The 22,531-nt window shown below is 35.2% G+C and overlaps 1 protein-coding gene across 3 annotated transcripts in view; it reads right to left on the bottom strand.

The window, feature by feature from the left end:
- Positions 1-470: 470 nt before the first annotated feature.
- The window catches only part of ANP32B (acidic nuclear phosphoprotein 32 family member B), a 28,726-nt gene continuing 6,665 nt past the window's right edge, over positions 471-22,531 (bottom strand). For all 3 annotated transcript variants that reach the window (XM_072404482.1, XM_072404480.1, XM_072404481.1), the window contains exons 2-7: positions 15,399-15,548; positions 13,254-13,376; positions 6,208-6,403; positions 4,216-4,346; positions 3,514-3,580; positions 471-1,162 (exon numbers count right to left, since the gene is read on the bottom strand). In XM_072404482.1, the coding sequence (XP_072260583.1) occupies positions 1,092-1,162; positions 3,514-3,580; positions 4,216-4,346; positions 6,208-6,403; positions 13,254-13,376; positions 15,399-15,446 (636 nt within the window). In that variant the 5' untranslated portion in view covers positions 15,447-15,548 and the 3' untranslated portion in view covers positions 471-1,091. The remainder of the gene's footprint in view (positions 1,163-3,513; positions 3,581-4,215; positions 4,347-6,207; positions 6,404-13,253; positions 13,377-15,398; positions 15,549-22,531) is intronic.

Raw genomic sequence — 22,531 nt, 5'->3', positions numbered from 1 at the left:
ACAAAAGTGTAATTAGGAGCTACAATGGCTTTTAAGGTGGCGCAACAAAATATCGGGTTAAGAGTCCCATCATTATTGTCCATGCTATTTTTATGTGTGTTAGCATTGTAATTCAACAAATATTTCAAATAGGTGATTTTTGTAACACGAACAAACAATGAGGGGTACCAATTACTTTCAGCAGTTTCAGAGACAAGAGTGGGTTTTTCCAACATTTGTGTCCACACTTGTCAAAGTTTTTTTTACCAAAGTCGTTTGAAGCTTTTTTGATTCATTTTTTTTTTTTTTTATTACTAGACACTAGAACGTTGTTTTCTTCCACAGTCTTTCTTGTAGAAGAATCAGTTATTTTCATTATAGACTTAAAATAACTGAAACCTAATCAAAGAAAAAAAAATCACATACTTAAAAATAGGACTACATATTTAAGAATTATTTACTTATTCAGAAATGTAAACATACAACTAGGATTTACCAAATAGTAACATGTTTATTTCACTCATGTTCTTAAAAATAGTTCATCTGCAGTTGTCGCAAAAACATCCTACTGTAAAAAAATATTGAACTGTTAGGAAAAAAGCAAAGCATGAAAAACAGACCCAAAAATGTTAAGATTTTATTTACAAAGTTTTTTTTTTTTTCTCTTTTTGCTGTTTGTTGTACAGAAAGTAAAAATGGTGCTCCAATGTCTATTTAATAGGTAGCCATTGACAATCATGACTCACCAATCACACCCTCAACTTAACCCTTAAGAACCCCGAACATAATAGTAAAAGCATTGACCCAGTTTGTTTAGCTGGACATTTTGAGAATATATATATTTTAATCTCTGTATATATATATAATTTTTTTTTTTTTACTTTTTGCGACTTAATTATAAACCATGATGTAAGCTTCCAGTAGGGTTTATAGGCTGTAGGAATGTCACAGTAACGACTCTTTGGCTCTTTTTGGGTGTTCAGGGATGGGGCTTGTTTTCATTGTTACAATTTATTTGTAGCATGTTTTTCAATAATCCATGAATGGGGCCAGTTCAATCAATACTGTATAATCCAAAAAGGTCCTTTTTTTCCCAATTTTTCCAAATTACTTTAGTCATCCTCTTCATCACCTTCGTCATCTGTTTCTCTCTTTCTCTTTTCTCCTTTTCCAGTTTCCTCTTCTGTTGAAAAAAACAAAATCATGCTTAATTAAGCATCCCACACAGAAAATCATTCATATAGTTAATTTCCAAAATCCAGCTCATCACACTCCAGCTTCTTACAAATGTAAGCACAAAACATAAATATAAAAACTAGACTGATTATTTTTTTTCTGCTTTTGGGCATAACCCAATACCTATGTATAGTTTTTTACATTGGGTTTGTACATTTTTATTGATTTTACCCTAAAGAAAAAACAGAATTGTTTTGGTTGAATGTTAACTGTATCCATATGTCCTGTTTTCCTCACCATTTAAAAGTATGTGTGTGTATACATATGATTTCCCCCCCATAAACTGCCCGATTTGTAGTGCCTCTAACCTAAATTCTAAAAGTCTGTATGAGCTGGATTTGGCCTCAACAAATTAAAGAAAACTTAGACACAAATCATTACCTTTTAACATTATCTGAACAAAATGCATAACTTGCCATTGCCAACAACCTTATAAAAATTATAGTTGCCTGGCTTTCATGCAGATGCTCAATGAATGTTGCCTGTAACAGGATTTATAGGAATAGGAGGGATGAATAAGTGCTATAGTCAGGGGCTGGGCAGACTATAGTCATGAGAAAAAGAAAGCACATCTTCATATAATACCATTGCTTGTCACTTCTGTGATAATGGACCCGTCTCCTTACATTTATTTTTACTTTTGGTTTAGCTTTAAATTTACTCTTCGTTTACATGCAGCATTCTTATCCCTGGTCATTGACTGCCAAGCAACTTATTCTTCTAGGAAGATGACTTATTATAAATGTCTACACGTTTACCATAGTTTATATTATGGTATAGAGATTATTGAATTATTTACAATTTTTACTTATTTATCAATAACCTTATATTCAACAAAATCTAAATAAAGCCCTTGTAAAATTATCAGAAAGTTAAACAGACTTGGCGCTAAATTAACAAGAAAGCTGTGCCAAAGCTAACTAACCCCTTTTAGAAGAAGATTTTCCGCCTGGCTGTTATGCCGAGCCACAGACTTGAATACTAACCAATAGAAATACGCACATCACTTGAGCTGCACTACTTTATAAACACAAGAAAACTAAGGCACCCTAACTAATTTTTAAAGAGGTTTATGAAGAAGCCACAATTTTTTTTAAGTTGTTTGATTGTTTAACATTATAATTTAGTGTACAGTGCTGTGTAATATGTTGGTGCTATTAAAATAATAATACATACACATAACATATATTGTTGTATATACAACAATAAAAAAAAGTGTGGTGTCCATGATTACAAGTATTGAACATATACAGATAAAGCAAAATATGAGAATCTTTACACTACACATCTTTGGTTAAAAACATAGCAATTAGAATGCTGTAAAAACAAAAAGCTAATTGTTAGTCACATATAATTTAATCATGTTTGACTAGATGATTATAATCCACTCAGGTGTGAGAGCAATACTGCCAACAGGGTGTACAACCCTGATTTGAATGCAGTGATACCAGTCATAGTCAATCAGGCAATGGAAACTTCAATGGCTATGGATGCATTTAAACTAATCCAAACTGACAAATTAAAAATCCTATAACAGTCTTAGCTAACTGAATACCCAAAAAATTAAAATGTAATGAGTACTGCAGGTTCTTGTAGCATACAGCCATAACTTGTGCTGGTATAATAAATATGCCAATGTGATATAATTAGTTTTTAAAAGGAAGTTGTCAGGTTATATTGGCAGAGCTGGCATTTTCACATGCCAAGGGCTTAAGCCTGGCTGACTAACAAGTATTTTTTTTAAATCACTGCACTCAGTCATTGTACATGTTATTTAATAGAGCTTATTGTAACACTTGCCTTGTCACCTGCTGAAAGAAATCCAAACAGTAAATTGGACCAAGGCTACGTACACACGTCAGATAATTCTCGTCCGATAATCACCGCAAGGCTGGTGTGGGACGAGAATCTGGCAAGTGTACAGCGCTCACCGTTCATGGATCTGTCCTGGCAGATACACGAACGATCATAATGGAAGAAAAGGGGAGAGAAAACAGCGGGGTGCTACTCCGTCGTTCTGCAACCCCCCCTCCATAAAGCAGAAAAGCGCTCGTTCATGCATCGTTCAGTCTTTTGTTGTTGGAAAGGATTGTGAAAGATCCATTCCAACTACAATTATTGAATGAGTGTACGCAGCCTTAATGTTTAAGAAAAGCGTTTTAGAAGAATGTCTGACAAACAGAGGAAATGATTGGATTTACAATAGAGGCTAATATTTAATTGCATATTAAATGTTATCATTATCAATGTTAGAAGCCAATATTAGTATTGCGGGGGACAATTATGAATAAGACTAACCGTCATCATCGTCGTCATCTTCATCATCTTCCTCGTCTTCTACCTCATCATGTCCAAAATCTTCCTCCTAAAAAGGGACACGTTCAAATAAGTATTCCGCCAACTTCTTAAACATATATTTAGATCAAAAAAGTTAAACCATTCAAATAGACTTCACTGACAAAATAGCTTGAGTTTAGTTTGAGTTAACTGCACTTGGCTTGATAAGAAAAAGAAAAAACACTTTACTGGCATTTAAGGAGAAGTGATCAGAAGTGGTCTGTAATAAAGGAAAGAATAAATGTCTGCCCAGTTACTAGACTCTAGAGGGGCCATTGATATGCAAAATATTCTATCCTCAGTGCAGTTTACAAATCAACTATCAATTACTTGTTGGTCTTATTAAACCGTCATCAAACAAAGCCCAAAGTCCAAGGTTTAATTATTCCACTAATGGAAGTTTTAGATCACACTAATATTAAAAAGTAAAAAAACTAAAGCAATCAGGTGACCACTTTAAAAAGATCAGCAACTGCAAAACGTTGTGTAAATAAGATAACGTGTTGAATCAATTTAAATTAAACCCAAAATAAAATACATGGGCTTTTAAAACACTGCGTTTTTACACTGATGTAAAATACGCCTTAAGGCTGGTACCCTAGACTGGTAATATACTGAATGTAAACTTTCTAGGTAAGTTTCAATCAAAAAAATTATAATTACATCATCATCTCCGCTTGCATCTTCTTCATCTTCATCCTCCCCCACTTCATCATCATCCTCATCATCTTCTTCATCTATATCTTCTTCCTCCTCGCCCTCTTCCTCTTCGTCATCATCTTCTTCTTCCCCTTCTATAAAGCAAAATACAAGATTTAAGATTACAAAATCCAGAGGAGAATGATGTTTTTCAGTAAATCAAAGCTAAAATAGATCAGAAAAAACTGATTTAGAAAAACAATTTAGAATTTAGCATGTTATAAGGAGACTTGTTGGCTGCATATCAGGGAAAACATTGTGACACAATTGAGTACAAATCATCACCTAAACTTATGGAACGCTAAAGCTGCATGTGGTATATATTTATATTTAAAGAGTAATCCATATATTCTACAAATATATTGCACTGTGGTATATTCATAAAACTGTTTTATTTTTCCCCATTTCAAAGAGACTTTTTTTTCTTTTTTAACAGAGAAGCCTAGAGTTGCATGTATTTGCTTAAAACAATAGAAAGTTAAAAAAATCCAATAGGACCTATCTGTGTATATAAAACGTACTATATATATTCATTTTTTTCTCAATAAAACATACCATTACTGATTGAACACTTTGCTTTTTCTATAAAAACATGAGATCAATATAAATATACAGCATCACCTTTTCTTCATGAATTTACCATTAGTTTTAATATTTGAATTTACAACTCAAAAGGTCAAAAAGATCTGCATTTAGAGGGGACACTTCCACCATCACAATTAAAACAGGAGCTGGTCATCAAAGAAGAGGAGACGTCATTATTAGTTTGGTGATTACAGGCAGTAAGTGGGTGGTTGTCAGGTGGATGTCAGACCTGATGTATTAGACCTCAGTAAGTTTCCAGTTACTCTACTAATGAACCCAGGAAGGGAACAGCCTGAATATTAACTGCATTTATAATAATGGAAGGGAATGCATCTTGAAAATGTGAAAACAATTATTTATTTGAATTTAAAAAAAAAAATGTAGTTAATTAAAAAAAAAAAAGTCAGATCCTGTTTGGAAGTATGTTTTCCCCCTCGATTTGATTCTTGAATATTGGCACATATGCAGGTAGCCATATTGGGTACGTACGTTCAAGTTTATTGCAGTGTTTAAAAACACAGAACTTAAAGCACCTGTTCGTGTTTTGGAAATCTTCGGCCATCTTGATTGGCTGGGCTGGGGTGACGTAACTCCAGCGCAGGCATACAGTTCATTTTTACCCAACAAGCGTAGAGAAAGCTGGGATTGTTGAGTATCCTGATAACCAAAGCTAACCTATACATGCGCAGTTCAACTTTTCTTGACAGTTTTCCGATGCCATCAGGTGGATAATGTCCTGCCTGATGCAACATTTTGATACAAGTGGAACTTTAATTCTGCTTAGGCTTTAATGAGACTTTCACAACAATGCACATCTCCAAAAACAGATTGGGAGCTTTCTACTAGACAGCTCTATGGGGCATTCCATGGCGTTTCAATCACAGTAATTGATTCTCTACCAGAGAATGTTTCAGGGAATGTTAGGGTCTATTTATAAAGCATTGAATCTAAGTGTCTCATTGCAAGTACTTTACAATCAGAAAACAAAAACTATTAGGGTGCACTTACAAAGAGTTGAACAGTAAAGTACAACCACTGTGTAGAACTAGTATGCAGGAAGCAGCGCTTGCATATGTAAAGTGGAAAGGTTTGCTGCACCTACAGTCATGTAATAAAATACAAATACATACACGGAGATGCAAGAAATCAAACACACGGAGATGCATTTTTCAAACATTACACAAACAATAATGATTTAAAATGAGCTAAGTTTTAGACTAGCCCTACTGCCTTTCCACATATAAAGTTATTATAAAACATATTACAAAGTTCAGTCATACTACTAACAGTCCTTCAGAAGGGCTCAGTCTAATGCCCCTACCATAGTCAATTTACACAACTACAATACAAATGTAAAGTTGCATCACACACCTTCATCATCTTCCTCTTCATCGACACCATCACCATCAGCTTCAGCGTCCGAGTCTGGGGCTTCTTTATCATCTCTGTCATACCCATCCAGATAAGTCAGCTGAGGAAGCAGTTTAAATACACTTTCTCTGTAGTCATTAAGGTTTGTTACTTCACAGTTGAAAAGGTCGAGACTCTTTAGATGCTCCAATTTTTTCTGCAAAATAAAAAACATTTATCAGTGGTGAAACATCATATTATGAATGCTGATTGAACAGAATGCAGAGATGAGGAAATCTATCCATCTACAGAGCGTCCGATTTCACTCTATTACATTGATTTGTACCCAATGAATTTTGGGGAGATTTTTAATCTGTTGTCTTAAAAATAAATAAATAAAACCACAAAAAGTAAGAACTATTTTGTGCATACATATTTCAAAACTAACCACAATTACTAAAAAGTATTAAAAGAATAAATGAAGAATGAGAAGTTCGTTACAACGCACCTAATTTTTTAGACTGATTTATGTTTGAGATACTTTGCACAATATAGATAAAGGTGGTGTAACTTCAACCCTAGAGGGGGTATTATAGGCACCCTATACCTATATAGCCAGCCCTCTTATTCTGTAGCTAGTTGTTGGTTCACATCAAGTGAAGCAAATAGATGAGAATCTCAGACAATGAACTGGATTTTTTCAGTATTGAATAGTGCTCACAGCATATGACTGCTTAAACATGAATAGAAAATGCATACAAAGATGGAAACTGAAGACCATTTCCTGGTAACCCATTTCTAATAAAGTGGTGAAGGTGCAGACACATTTTAATAGGTTTTTGACAAAGACATAAGTTTGGCCCTCTTGACTCCATATTTGGATAATTTTCATGTTCCTTTGCATGACTTGCAGAAGAAATCTTTTGCTAAACACAGCTGAGGTTGGGTGATCTTAGGGGGGTGAGCTCTTTCTGCAGCCTCTTGTAACTCTTTAATGACCAATACAAACTCTGCAGTTGTTTCTTTCTGCATAGCAAAGCACAACTTGCTGCAGAGAATAAATGAATGTCCAGGCTCCATAAAGATTTTTTTTCTTTTTTTTGCTTTGGTTGTGAACTCACAGTGAGGATTTATACAGTAACTAAGACCACGTTGCCTAATATGTTGAGAGAAACATCTGTGCTAATTTATTAAAATAATGTACCAGTTCCGACTTACATACAAATTCAACGTAAGAACAAACCTACATTTGTCTCATGTAGAGGGTTGTACTAGTTTGTTCAAACCACTGATTACATTTCACCATAACGTTCCTATCGAGATATTTATTTTATGAAACCATGTTTGTTTTCTAAATACCTCAAATCTCTTTTGGTAGTCCATGAATGAAGACAATGCATGAAAACACAGGAGTTATGCTACTTGAAGTATGTACAGGAAATTATCAGCAATTGGACTAAAATTCTTATCCTTATTCCTAAATATTATCCAACTTACAAAGATTAGATGTATGCTCAGCACACAGAGAAGCTTATTTTAAAGCAAGGTAAAGCCTAGTAATACAGTCACTAAACTTTAGTTCACTATAGTTCAGAAATGAATATTCACTGATCTGTCGTTATGAATTATCACATTTTACTCTTTGTCTGTTGAATGTCCTTTATTCTTTGGGAAACAAAACATTTCACTATATAAACATGTACTTTTGACCTTACATAATTGATCAAACCACTGTAATGCAAATGCAATGTGAAAACGACACAAACACACTCAGAAATCTATCTAGACTGATAGGGCTGTGTGTGCGGCCTCACCCATACTTTGCATTCCATAACCTTGGTCTAACAACATATTTATGTGTATTTCTGTGACCCAGCTGGGGTAAAGTTCATGCTTGATGACAACAAACTGACACAGGAAAAATTGTAGTTAGTCACGATTCTAACAGACTGCCCTTTTCACCTACATTTCATGATCATCCTATACTAGTTTCATCCCGATACAGAATGAAGGTTCGAAGTAATAAAATGGTTTGATTTGATTGGAGGGTAAATGATAAGAAGTGTTGTATTTTTACAAAAGGAATCACAGAACAATTTTTGACTTCTAGAAAATGGCTGCTGTATTAGAAAGATTCTGTAGTATAAAGGTGGTGGAAGGGTTTGGTTTTCTAATAGCTTCTAATGTTACACACACACACACACACACACACACACACACACACACACACACACACACACACACACACACACACACACTCTTGTTTGGAGGAAATCACCATAACAGTCACTAAATGCCAGGTCAACCTTGGGGTAGTGTATAATCAAATTGAAGTCAATATCCGGTGCATACACAGTAAAGCCGAGAAAGGTAAAAGTGTTTGTCGCTACTACATATATGTGGTAGCATCAACATTTAAAGGTAGCCCAGTCTCATGAACAACAGCCATACCCAGTGAAGCACATTTATAATGATGCAACAGGGGAGAATGTCTTCCGAATAGACAGGACCTTTACAATTCTGGCCTTACTGGTCAGCCTTACCGGCCTTACCAACCCCTTACCTACTGCCTGCCTCCCTATCACCCCCGCACCATACTGCCTGCCTCCCTATCACCCCCGCACCATACTGCCTGCCTCCCTATCACCCCCGCACCATACTGCCTGCCTCCCTATCACCCCTGCACCATACTGTCTGTCTGCCTATCACCCCTGCACCATACTGCCTGCACTGTAACAATGCTTACTTCTGAGTTCACTCCCTACAATGAGTCCTCCTGTATTCAGCCCTTCAATGAATGAGAACACTTTTGCTAGGTTTACTAGCAAAAGAAGTGTGTGTGTGTGTGTGTCTCAATGCAAAAAAGAATAAAAGAAAAATAATGCAACACTTTTATTTCTCATTTAGCCATGCTGTCCGTAAAGCATATGTGCAGCCTAAAGTATATACAGAGGGGTTAAAACCCCCCAAAAATAGAGTTTTAATGTAAGCATAAATATGTTAGAACTTCATAATTTCTATTAGTTCAACATACTCTTCCCTAATATGAAGCACACTATATTTGCCCACTCTGTTAAGCAAAGAGAAAGGGATATAAAAAGAAATATAAAGAGTGTGTGGGCTAAGATTAGCTTTCTGGGTTATGAAAATACCTTTCTAAGCAACCTAAAATAGAAGCTGCCGCTCCTCTTGGACTGCATAGTAGCTTTGTGTCAGTGATCGTAAACATGAAAGGCTTCAGCTGAACTTCTTTGGAGCCGAGGAGTGAAAGAAAGGTGGCTTCTATCTAAATGTAAAAACACGTTTTACATGCTAATAAACTATTACTGTTCCAAAGCTACCTTAGATGTATTGAGCTTTATTGTTTTTTTGGCCAGTATAGGGTAATAAAAATCTTTTCCAATGTTGACCTACTTCATATCATGGAACAATCAATTTAACTTTACACACTAGGGGGCGATGTTGTAGTGTTAAATTCAATATTTTCAATTAGAAATAAGAAAAAAAAATCCCGATATAAATCGTTCTGTGAAATTAAAACCTATTGAGTGTATTGGTATAGTATATAAAAATAATCCCCAGAATACCATTTGCCAGCATAACCAGTTTTCATTTACTAGAATCTTTTGAACACAACAAAATTAGGGCAAATACTTTGATTCTCCATTTACGTTCCTTTTTTGTATAAGAACTATTGCTAAAGGGATATTCTGTTTAGCCATTATTGCATGTTAAAGACATAAAAAGGACAAAAAAGTCTGTTTTGTATTTTTCTGGAACTCCTCCCCTGCATGCCTATTATAAATATAAGATGCATATTATTGATAGGTTATATCTTCCAGAATTTGAGGTCATTTAAAACCATTGACCTATTTTGTAGGTAAATCTTTTACACTACTAGTACAAATATGATAGTTATGTTAATATATGCAATAGATTACACTGGGAAACAGTTTTCTTCTATCACGTCAGGTTTTTTTCTCTACCGCTTATATTAATGTGATTACTGTAGCATGGATTTGTATAAGCTATTCATTTACACACAAGACAGCGTGATCAGAGGTTGTGCGCTGCTCCATGTAGTGAATAAGCAAAATTTATTTTTCTACCTACACACGTATTTCCTTTCTTTCAGATCATGTCTGTCTCTGCTTTTTCTCGTCGTAAGTGCCTAAACAACCCTGATTCATTTTGTTATATCTGTGGCAGTTTCACCATTCCCAGTCAAAGGACGAACATCAGCACAATTGTAGAGCAAGCCTATTTGGCATATTTTAAACTTGGTGATCAAGAAGTCTTGGGCCCCTCATAAGGTGTGCAAACAGTGTGTCAAGGGTTTACAGATGTGGACAAAGGGAACACGTGTTAAGATGCCATTTGGTATACATATGGTTTGGGGAGGACCAGGAGATCATTTCAGTGACTTACTTCTGTCTAGTGAAAACTTCAGGAGATAACAAGAGAAATAAATGTAACATGGAGTATCCCAGACTACAATCGGCTATACGCCCAGTGGCTCATTCAGATGAAATCCCAAGGGATTTGATCAGCATGAGTTGAGTGATTTGGCACGTGATTGGGGACTATTGAAGAAGGCTTCAGAACTCCTAGCATCAAGACTGCGTGAGAAAAAACTTACTCGAAAATGGAACGAAGGTATCGTACTTTTGAACCAGAGAAATTGCAATTCTACAGTACTTTAGAACTGACAGTGGCTTTGTGTATTGCCATAACCTACATGGTTTAATGGAGGAATTGGGAATTCCAATCTATATTTCATCTGAATGGCGACTTTTCATGGATACCTTAAAGTGGAGCTTAAAGTGTGTCCTCCTTCACAATCGCAATATATTTGGGTCAGTGCCAATTGGCCATTCAGTTTCTCTTCATGAAGAATATGCAGACATACGGAGAGTCATTGAGTTGTTGCAATACCACCAACAAAATTGGGTCACCTGTGTTGACCTTAAAATGGTATGTTACCTTCTTGGTTAGCAATGCAGATAGACCAAGTATCCCTGTTATCTGTGCATGTGAGAGGCATTGGGTAGATAGGAATTGGCCTCCAAGATCTGCGCTAAAACCTGGTGATCCAAACATTCTACATGAGCCACTTATTGATAGAAAGAATATTATATTCCCGCCTCTGCACATGAAACTGGGCCTGATGAAGCAGTTCGTTAAAGCTTTGCCAACTAAAGGAGACTGTTTCAAATACCTCATTTTGACATTTCCTAGCCTGTCATTTGAAAAAATAAAGGCCAGTGTGTTTGAGGGTCCACAGATCCGAAGCTCATCAAAGATGAACATTTCATCAGGACAATGTCAGAAGTGGAAAGAATGCTTGGTTATCATTCAAAGCCATTGTCAATGATTTTCTTGGAAACACACGGGCAAATATTTACACAGAAATTGTCCAGAAACTCTTGGAGAGCTACAAAATGCTTGGTTGCAATATGAGCATCAAGGTTTATTTTCTGCATAACCATCTTTCTAACTTCCCAGAAAACCTTGGTGCAGTCAGTGATGAGAAAGGCGAACGATTTCACTAAGATTTGAAGATGATGGAAGGACGGTATCAGGATAGATGGGATGTACAAATGATGGCTGACTATTGTTGGAGCATCCGGCGGGATTGTCCTAACACTGAACACTCCAGGAAAACAATACGCATACATTTTTACCTTAACCGCTTACCCGATTAATTTTCAAATGTTTTACTGTAAATAAAAATGTCAGAGTAACAATAAATCCTTTGTATGAACAAAAGAAGTTTAAAAAAAACAGTACATTCAAGTTATTATATAAATATTTTTCATTGTATGTAAAATTTCTATGTTTTTTGACTAAAATAGAGGGTATCCTGTATCAAAAAAACTGGATGTGATAGCAAAAATCTGGGGTCATTTCTGAATTCATCGCCCAAAATTAGTAAAAAAAAACAAAAAACAAATGTAGGGTCTAACTGAACAAAAAATGCATTCTCCGGTGTTATATTTATAGAAGCAGTTGTGGTTGAAGTGTTGCATTCATTTTTCAGATTGTATCTGACCAGTGTGCTAAATCACCCACGTACTCTACAAAAACTATGTTTTGCAGAATAGTAGAACTTAATTCCAGCAAAAATTGAGCTTTAACAAAGACCCATCAGCTTGAAACATGTATCTGTTTTCCATTTGTACTGTGTGGTGGGTATACTGTATTATAATTTAGAGAAATGAAGATGAATTCTGTTGATGATCAGTGCTGTCAGTTGTAAGTTTTATCTCTTATTCATTAGTTTTGATTTTTGTACTGTAATACTGCAATTTTGCACATTTCCCTAACTTTTCTCTTAAATGTAATAGTGGTAGGCTGTGTGCAGAGGACATGCCTTCATGCACAGAGAGCTACTGTTCTCTATACATTTCATACTCTGCACGGTCTCTCTCACCCATCCCTGCCTCCCTTCTCCTTGAATTTCCCCTAAAAATGTGTGGGCAAGAGGAATGAGGAGACTGCAGACATCCATATAAAACAAGGGTTTAATTTAGCAGTTTTTTTTTAGAATGGAAAACACTACTCTTTAGAATAGATGAATCTTTGGGATAAGTATTTGAAAGTACTAGTGAATACAGTAGGGTATCTTCCAAGTAATATTTTTAGAACGTCTGATTGTTGGGGGATTAGGATTCCCCTGTTGCTAAACCTATATCTAAGATGACCTATAACATAAACCCCTTACTATCATTAAATTAAGGCAATACCTTAATATAAATCATACCAATCAACCATTAGCTTTATTGATAATTTGCAAATTTCACCAACTTTCAATGATTCAGTTTTTGAAGGTAATGTAATAAATATGATATATTATGGGATTTATGTTAACATGTAAGATTCCCTTACTTCGATATCTATAATTATCAATCAAATATAATATATATAGATAACATATATTCTATCGCATGCATTTACTTTAACCACATGATACTGAAATATAACAATATACATTATAGAACATGCACAATGGTCCAATAAGAATGTTTTCATTATAATAGGGTCTACACAAAGAATACATTACTTACCAATGGTTCCAAGGTGCTAATATCCTTTAATTTATTTCCGCTGAGATTTAGATGTGTGAGGTTTGGGAGCTTCTCTGCTAGTACATCTAGACCTCCAGAAATCCTATTGTCGCTCAATTCAAGCTAAACACATAAACAAAAAAACAAACATGCTTATTTCAGACAAAAAAAATCTTTACCAGGCTTAAATTTTGTGTAATGAAAGTCACCATGCGGCTATATGCATTTTACCCTGTCAGATGTTATATGTAAAAGTTGAATGAGTACATTTGTGTCAATAAACTCATTGTGCCCTGGGCACCAGGGACTGCTTAGCAAGTTACACTCATTGAGTGACACTGTTTGGGATGTGTTTCCACAAGTCCTGAAACCTTTTCTCGGCTGTTTCAAATATTTATTTTAAGTATTTATTGTACATGACAAATTCACATTCTGTATCAATCAATCTGCATTTGGACAGTGTAAGCACTAGTGCAGTCAACACAATGAACAAGGAGAAGATTTACCAGATGTGCCACACAGCAAATCAGAACTTTAAAAAAAATCATTTTTTAACACACCATGGCTGTGCAAGAGTACATTACACAAATATAAACCATGCATCTAATCCCTTCTAACAAGAATATGTTTTAAGCAACAAAAAAAAAAAAATGTTACAAATCTGTTTTTAATGTCATTAAAAACCCTCACATCACCACTGTGACAAATACTATGTATTCCCTTTGATTTGCAATCTTTAAAAGGCAGACACAAATGTTCTAAAGTTTTTTTGTGTTTTATTTTTTAAATCCAAGTTGGGTTTTTTTACACCACATTGTGAATATACAACAAATCTGTTCATGTAAGTTCATATACATATTGAAAATTAAATCTTGTGTTAGGTGCTTGTCAGGCCACAATACTAAAGTGACAAAAACAAGACCTAAAAAGACTTGAACAAGACCTGAAAAAGGGTGTTGCAATTAAATTATTTTCAATCAATTACATTTTACTTTACATAAAAGGGTAGATACCCTTTTATGTAAAGTAAAAATGTCGAGTTTAGGTCTGCTTTAAGTGAAACGCCCACTTTAAAATTTGACATCAAAGAATAGTTGTATATTTTGTCAGATTTATTGGGAATAAATTTCCTGTTGGGGTCATTTCATTTCCTCTCCGTTCCTTATGATTATTTTCAGGGAAGAAAGTTTGAGTCCACATAATGTCCACAAAAAATCTAATGAGAACATCTATTTCTAATTAGGATTTACTTTCACCTCCTGCTTGGTCCTTGGGACATAGTAATGGAAAATCCAAAATCTTACAGTCAGCATTTGAAGAGGCTTTAAGTGGAAAATCTCTCAAAGGGGAAATCATTTATGGTAGAAAAAAACTGTAATTCTTCTCTCTGCAGTTTTCATAAACCAAAGACCCTCTTCCGGCAGAACATTAAATTATCTATACAAGTTCAAAAGTTGTAAAGTAGACAAATTGAGAGATACATGGAGACATTTGTACAACAATTGAGCAGAGTATTCTGAAAATAACCTCAGAAGGCCAGCAATGAAAAGTTTAATTAGGGAAAACTCTTGTTGTAATCAACAACCTATGTTAGCTCACATGCACTGAATGGTGTAAAGTAGGGATAATAGCTTTACTTTTAAATTATCAATATAGCCTCTGCTGGCTCATAAAGGTAAAAAAATGCAGGCATTTTTCTTTTCCCTGCTATCTTTACCAAAGTACTTGAATATTCCTCCAATATGCAGTTTATCCCTACTGGAATAATTAACAACCAGAAGATGCCTTTTATAAAAGCTGCTAAAAAAATGAATATGTGATAATCACTTAAACACTCCTGTGAAAATAATTGTGGTGCATGTCCTTACTTTTATCAAGGATTTTTTATCATGAAACCAATATATGAACTCTAAAGTGTAGCAAATATATTACATGTTCATGTGCAGAATACTGATAGAAAACTAATAGGCAGATATCCATGTTAGTAAGGGCTGCCTGGCAGAACCCTGTAAAGAGATTTTAACTATTTGATATTTCCTTTCCAACGAATGTGTTTTATTTCAGAATTCATAACTGCAAATCTTAGATTAATTATCCTTACAAAATGGTTGTATCCAAGGGCAGTTCAAGCTAGAAAAATCTTACCTTTTTTAACTTGGGTAATTTTGGAAGATTTGAAACAGACATCAACATAACATTTATAAGGCTGAGGAACTCTAGATTGACAAATTCTGCCGTTAGCCCTTCGATTTTGCCATCTTTTGCCCTGCAGTTGTCCAGAACCAGTTCCCGTACCTGTGGAGGAGCAATAGAAAACCTTTAAAAAGCAGAAACGTAATTTGAAAAGTCCTAAAATGACAATAACAAGTAGAATATAATTCACAATTTTCAAACTCCAGTATTTGCCCCTAGAAAAATATAGTTCTGTTTTTTTTTCTTCTCTTTTCTAAGTTATAGCAGAAAGCATATTGCAAAAACCAGGGTGTGTAAAGGCAAATAGGCAGTAGCCACAACCAGAACTCACATGCAAACAATGAACCACAGAAAAGGTCTTTACAAAACTGCATATAAGGAAAAATACTTGCACAGTTGGCAGTTGTGTCTTTAAAAACAATGTATTTCTCAAATAAAGTCAAACTTCAAATAAATTGCTAGCAGGAAGGCTTTTTACAAAACACATACTATGTTCCTTATGCAATAAAAGCTGCCTACCCAGAAAATAAAACTATTTTTTAGAAAATGTGCAGCATAATTAATGCATTTTACATACAACCAGCCTAGGTATCAGAAGATTTTTTGGCATCCCCTGCCAAATGGAACCTGGACTTTAAGAGAAGGAGGCAGCACTGGGATCTAATCAGTCTCTGCTGCATGTGCTGACACATCAAAGGAGAAATAGAACCGGATGGCTTTATTGTGTTTCTACTTTATTGTCCATTCAGGTGACAGTAAATGGAGAAGTGACACTCCTTTATTTTTTTTAAATTAGCTAAGAGTTTACATTTTTTATAAATCTTTGCATTAACTGAATTTCTAGAGCTCTAGAGTTTGTTTAAAAAAGCCAGAAGTGAATGATGGGCTGCGACACACCTGGCTCTCCTCTAATTTGGGAGAAGATTTGTTGCTTGTACAATCTGACTAATGAACTGAAGAGGGAAATACATGTTTATGTACATCCTACCCTTTTCTTCACTCAGGTTACAATGTTGGAAACCTGTAAGCAAAAAGGAGTGTTTCTAACAACTGGAAGTGTTCGTCATTATCCACTGGGGTAGCTCTATACAACTAGATCCTTGCTTGATTGAGTTTGGCAATTTATGGCCATCCTCAGCAGAATAAAATATTTGACCATCTGTATTGAGAAAAGTACTTGATTTGATGATCTTTATGCTAAAAAATGTCACTAAAACACCACAATTTGAAATGAGGGCCTTGGAGGTCATTAAGGCTTTTTCCACAAAAATGTCAAAGCTGTCGTGCAAATAAATGGATGCCTGTTCTATAACCAATACAATATGTTATATTCTCTTGCGATGCCATTAGCACAAGAAAGAAAAATGTTACATTGTCTCCTATGAAGGGAAAAGGATAGGGATAACATTGTATTGTAAGGCAGTCAGTAAACTGACACGATGGAGATGTTAGAAAAAGCTAGCTTCTCAGCAATTACCTGAGCAAATTAAGCAAATTAAGGTAACGGGGACAACTCCTGAAATACCCTATTAAGGTATACAGGAAGGGCTCCTGCAAGAGTGGAAGCTGCATAAAACCAACACATGTGGAGCATCACTCCTGGGCGGATCAAAAATTAAATTGTGTTGCTTATGGTCACAATGACAGCAAAAACTATGACATCTATCTGCTGCCTAAACTGTTGCTAGTAATGTGTTCAAAAGGGAGTACATATTGCAGTAATACAGTCTAGTGTTATAGCATTCCAGCTCAACAAAAATCTATTGGCCAATGGAAACACTAAGATTCAATAGAAATATCATCTGATGCCACCGAGAAAAGAGGAGGACTTTTTATTTGCATGAACATTCTTGCTATCAAATGCTCATGTATAATCCAGTTTTGGCTATTCTTTCAAGCATTTTGATCTTGAATATTTTAAATTACAGATATGGAAAATTAAACTCGAGTAGCGGCTTCTAACTCTTGCTGCTCTGGTTTATTTACTTGGCTGAGCGTTTCCTCACAAAGGCATGCAGCCTTGAAAAAAAAATTACATTGGTATTTTAATTTGTATAAAACTCAAGCACACATTTAAAGAACACTATGTAGTACAAAAGCACTGAACTTGTTGCCTGGATGACAAGCCTTACAAAACAATGGCTGCAAAGAGATATTGGGTAGTTAGAGATGACTTTCCTGATAGTTTGCTGGGGGGTATTCAATGGTAGTGGTAGGATTTACAACAGCAGAAGCACAAAGCTTTGTTTTAATATACATATGTGGACTATACTACCTTTGTGATATCAGTCATTTTATGTATTCAGTCTTGCTATGACAATGATACCATGATTTAAATCCCGCACCTTTGGAACTTCCTGCTTCACTTTCTTGTCTCCAGTGTACCTTGGCAGTGTAACAGCTTGCAAAGGGATATTGCCACACAGATTAGTTCTTTCCTTTTTCTTTCTCTCTCTTGCAAGATGCTTACACATCACTCCCATAAACCGCCAGGTCCTGAAACATTTCAGTATGACAGCAATGCACAATACAATCGCTTTTGGCTGGCTGACAAGGCTGTCATCCCCACCTTCAGCCTAATGCCTAGTTTGTAGGAAAAGTCAGATTTTTTTTTTTTTTTTAATTATTCCATGTCATATGAGAAACGTGTGGGCTGCTATTGCACTTCTTACAATAAATAATAATAATTCCCTTGCTGTGATTGTCTAGTTTTGAGTAATTGTAATGAAAAATAGCAAATTAAATTCACTTTAAAATCAAAATGACTGATCTCAATGTTCGTTGTAGGTCAATACCTCAGCCAGCAGTGAAGTATGACATAAGGGAAACTCCTAATTTCACACAAAATGCATTTTCTTAGCAGAGCAATGACTGCAAGTTAGTAGCCCAAAACATTACAAAAACAAAAATTGCCAGACGTATATTATTTTTAGATGAAGAAAGCAATGGATGCATGCAGGTTTCTCTTAATGGGTACCCATTGATTTTAAAGCAGATCTAAACTAATTATGTTACCAGTATTTTGATGGCTGTATTACATGGATAAGCTAAAGGGCATGTTAAATATGTCTGGCTGCAACACTTGTGGCCTTTTTTGTTTGATGTAATTTATATAATAGTATAAACATATATGCAAAAACCTTTAGAGTTAAAAAAGCTGGAATTCACCGATATACATCAGCTTAGGCTAGGGGAAATTAAGGGTGCAAGTCACACTGTTCAGTGTCTATAGTTAGAACTGACTAACACCTGCATTAAGCATGAACGAATGCTGTACATACAGCACCGTTCTGCTATATGGAGAGGGGAGAACGACGGAGCGGCACCCTGCTGCGCTGTCCTCCCCTTCACTTTCATTACGATCATTCGTTGTCCGTGGATCCACCAGGACGGTGGTTCAGAAGATGAGCACTGTACATGACAAATTGAAAAAAATTGTTCACATTCTTACTAAATGTTCTAAAAATTCAGCCTTCAAAGTCATGTACAGTAGTTATAGTATTGATATTATCTTCATATCATATTGTATTCATACAAAATAAAAGCATAAGGGCAGATTTATATGCTTTTCAAGAATCCTTTGTTTACTTGACATGCATATATATTTTGTGCATTAGTTGATTTCTCCATTTTTGTTTACGAGGCAGTAAACAAGTTTAACCTTCAAATGCAGGAAACTGAATGTCTTCCCCAGGAGCCAGTTCCAGCTGACTCAATAGATTACTTCAAAAAGCTTGGATATGTTTCTATTAAACAAAATATCAATGGCTACAGTACATATTTCTCTTGAAAAGCAAATTGTAAAACACATTATAAGGTTTTTTGCATCCCTCCGGATCAACTGAACAATATGAACATATGGAGATGAACTTAAGAAAAGGACAAACAACCCCATGCAGGTTAAATGTTTGTTTTTACCTATGGATCAGTTAAAAAGTATTTTAATTTACCTTATTTCTCAGTTTACCTGGCTTCCTCCACATACAACTGGTCCATCAAAGCCTCCTTTTAGTGCCTAATCTGTTGTAGCCCTATGATGTTGTCACGTACAACCCAGGACTAGCAATTCTGCATTGTAAGGGAAGACATTGAGGGTCCACCACAACACTGGGCATCAAAGAAGTGCGCCAGCTGCCAAGGCACTTGGGTTAAAGGGTAGGGATTTGTAATAGGTAGCCTAGGCGAGAAAGAGTTTTTTTACCTTTGCAGTAAAGTAAAGGTCCCACAGCAAGAGTAGTGCTTTAACTTCACCAACCATTTACCAGGCTACATTATTACATGACTTGTATTTTATTATATACCCTCACAGGCTTCTTAAATGTGCTACCATCATGACCCATTGATGTTGGAAAGCACTGACCCAAGTCAGATACCAGAAACATTTTATGTAATGCAGCACAAACCCAATGCACACTCGTGCATTACCATGCTTATGAAGGTGTCTTGCAGTGCCATTTACTGAACACCTACAGGCAATCGGGGTTACTGCAACGCAACAGCGTGACTAGGCCCTTAACAGTATGTTCTATATATATATGGAAATCATTTGTAACCATTTTATCCTTCAAAGATTCCATAAGAGCAGTGAGTCATTGTCCACTCCCTAAGGATTTGTGAAAGGCATTTAATGAGGTACAATCATTTAATTTGGCAAGAAAGAATATAGAAATGAAAACCTTAAAATTCAAGGAGGATTAGCATCTGCTTATTGTGTGCTTCAGGATTAATTCCTGATAAAAGTCTATTCAACTAGAAGTGTAGCTGTGGTAACTAAATGCAACAAAATGACATTTTGAGTGTAGCAAGTTGAGAACCCAAGTTAGAATACTCACTATTACAGTCTCCTTGGGTAACGACCTAATAGCTACTAAACCTATAGCTTATTACACATTCTTTCAACTTGAAATTGCAAAGTGATGCAATTAATAGGACAATTCAAGTTGATAAAAGTAAGCATCATGGCCATAACAATAGCTGTTTTCCTAAAAACACTAGCCATTTAAAAAAAAAAACCCTGAGAAAACTTAAGCCAGAACATTTGCCTTTTGTAGCAGCTGAAAGTGAAAAAGTTAAGATCTGCAGAAAAACAGCTTGGGCTTAAGGAAATTTCAATGCTACTTGTTGTAAGTACATTTTGGTGGAGGAAATAATTGGGAAGGATAAAAGATACCAAGGAAAAAAAAAAAAAAGAAAAAAGAAAAAAGCTCTAAGTAACTATGAGCAGACACGAGTGCCAGCTTCTAAGTGGAAAACTAAAGTCAGATCCACACACTTCCAAAAGGGCCAGTGGCGTACGTGTATGAATAAAGAAAGCAACAATCGTGCAGTTTTTAAACAGATTTATCAGACAACAGTAATGTATACCACAAAACACAGCATGATAAACCTCAAAGGAAACAACTCACTTCTAAACTATGAATCAAGTATCAATACGATAAATTAGGACATTACTTAACTCTAAGTTAAAGAACATAAGATCCTAAAAAAAAAATGTTATAACATACAGACGCATACATATATATATATATATATATTTTTTTTTTTTTACATATTTGCTAAATTTTCTGCCTAAATGAAGCAATGCAAATTGAATTAGTAAATCATTTCACAATGTTTATACACAAAAGGTTACATCAATGCGTCCAGGTGCTATTATTTCCCCATTAAAAAAAGTTGAATTCATTTAATTTCATTCATTCAAATTCTCAATTTTTAAACGTAAGGAAGCATAAGGGGAAAAAAATGCTCCCATGACCTTGCATTTGGAAGCTATGTACATATGCTTTTTACCTGTTCATACTAGCTCAATGGTTCACAGATACAGAATCTTTAAACATGTGTACAAAACACAAGTATTAATGCAGCTAAAGCTGCATTCAGATCTGAGAACACCATGAGCCGGTTCCACATGATGAATGGACTACTATACTATGATATATTGACTATACACTGGCACATTTATTTATTATCTATGGAAAAGTAATTGTTTACTCTGTGAAAGATACAGTAAGGCCAGGAGTTGAAAGTGTCTTTTAATGTAAAAAAACATGCATGTGAAAAACTTTTATACTAAAATAAGCTATTGGGTTTAGATACGTTTTTAAGAACGTCCATGCCCAAAATATGCACGTTAAAGTTTTTACATATCCTTACTAAGCACTTAGCTATTGTTCATATGGGGGCCTATGAAGGTCACTTTCCCAGCAATTCTAATGTCAAAAGGAATACTAAATAGGCACCATAGTTCAAACTTAGAATAGGAACAAATGAAGAAGTTGAGACATTTAAAACTGGTGTCTCATTGGTTGTGTGTCCAAATTTAAGTTATTGAAAGCACCTTAAAAACAACCCACTAAATGCTATAGATGCTAAAGAGCCAGATTCACTGCAAAAAGAAAAAGAAAAAACACCTCAATTATAATGAAATAGTTCATTTCATGTTTACCTTAATAAATGTACCGGTTGAAGAATCTTACAAGATCTTTTAGATAAAAAAAAAAGGAAATCAGGATGCAACAAACTGTTAAATAAAATTAGGGTTGTGTTTTAAATGGTTTGTCCTGGCTTATGGTATAAAAAATATTACATTTACCTGGTTAGCTAGGATAAATTCAGTGATTCATTGTCCAGTAAGAAGTAGAAGGATAATTACTTTCCTAACACTTGAGATACAGAATTAAAGGTGTGATTTTTTTTTAATTTCGCTTTAAGCATCTATAGGACTTTGCATTATATATATATATATATACATACATATACACACACATACACACACACACACACAGGGTGCACCACCCGACACTTTTCAGCACCCATCTGGCTGTTTTTGGGTGGTTACTAAAGAGTTTGGTCACAATACAGGGGCTGCCACCCACCTGAAATTTCTTCCCACCCGGCTTAAAAAAACTTTCTGGGTTGAGCACTGATACATATACATAAGGATCTATAGGACTATTTTACTTGTACATGTACTGAGCGTATGTGTGCAGTATATATCAAATAAGCAGGGTCACACTTTCATCCATAAAGCCCTTGAAGTAATTTGCATTGTTGATATGACCACATTCACTACTCATGGTGGCATG

Source organism: Pyxicephalus adspersus, chromosome 3, assembly GCF_032062135.1.
Source record: "Pyxicephalus adspersus chromosome 3, UCB_Pads_2.0, whole genome shotgun sequence".
In the NCBI taxonomy this organism is placed as follows: domain Eukaryota; kingdom Metazoa; phylum Chordata; class Amphibia; order Anura; family Pyxicephalidae; genus Pyxicephalus; species Pyxicephalus adspersus.
Note: the sequence above shows the minus strand (reverse complement) of the source record. Positions and strands in the feature narration are given on the sequence as shown.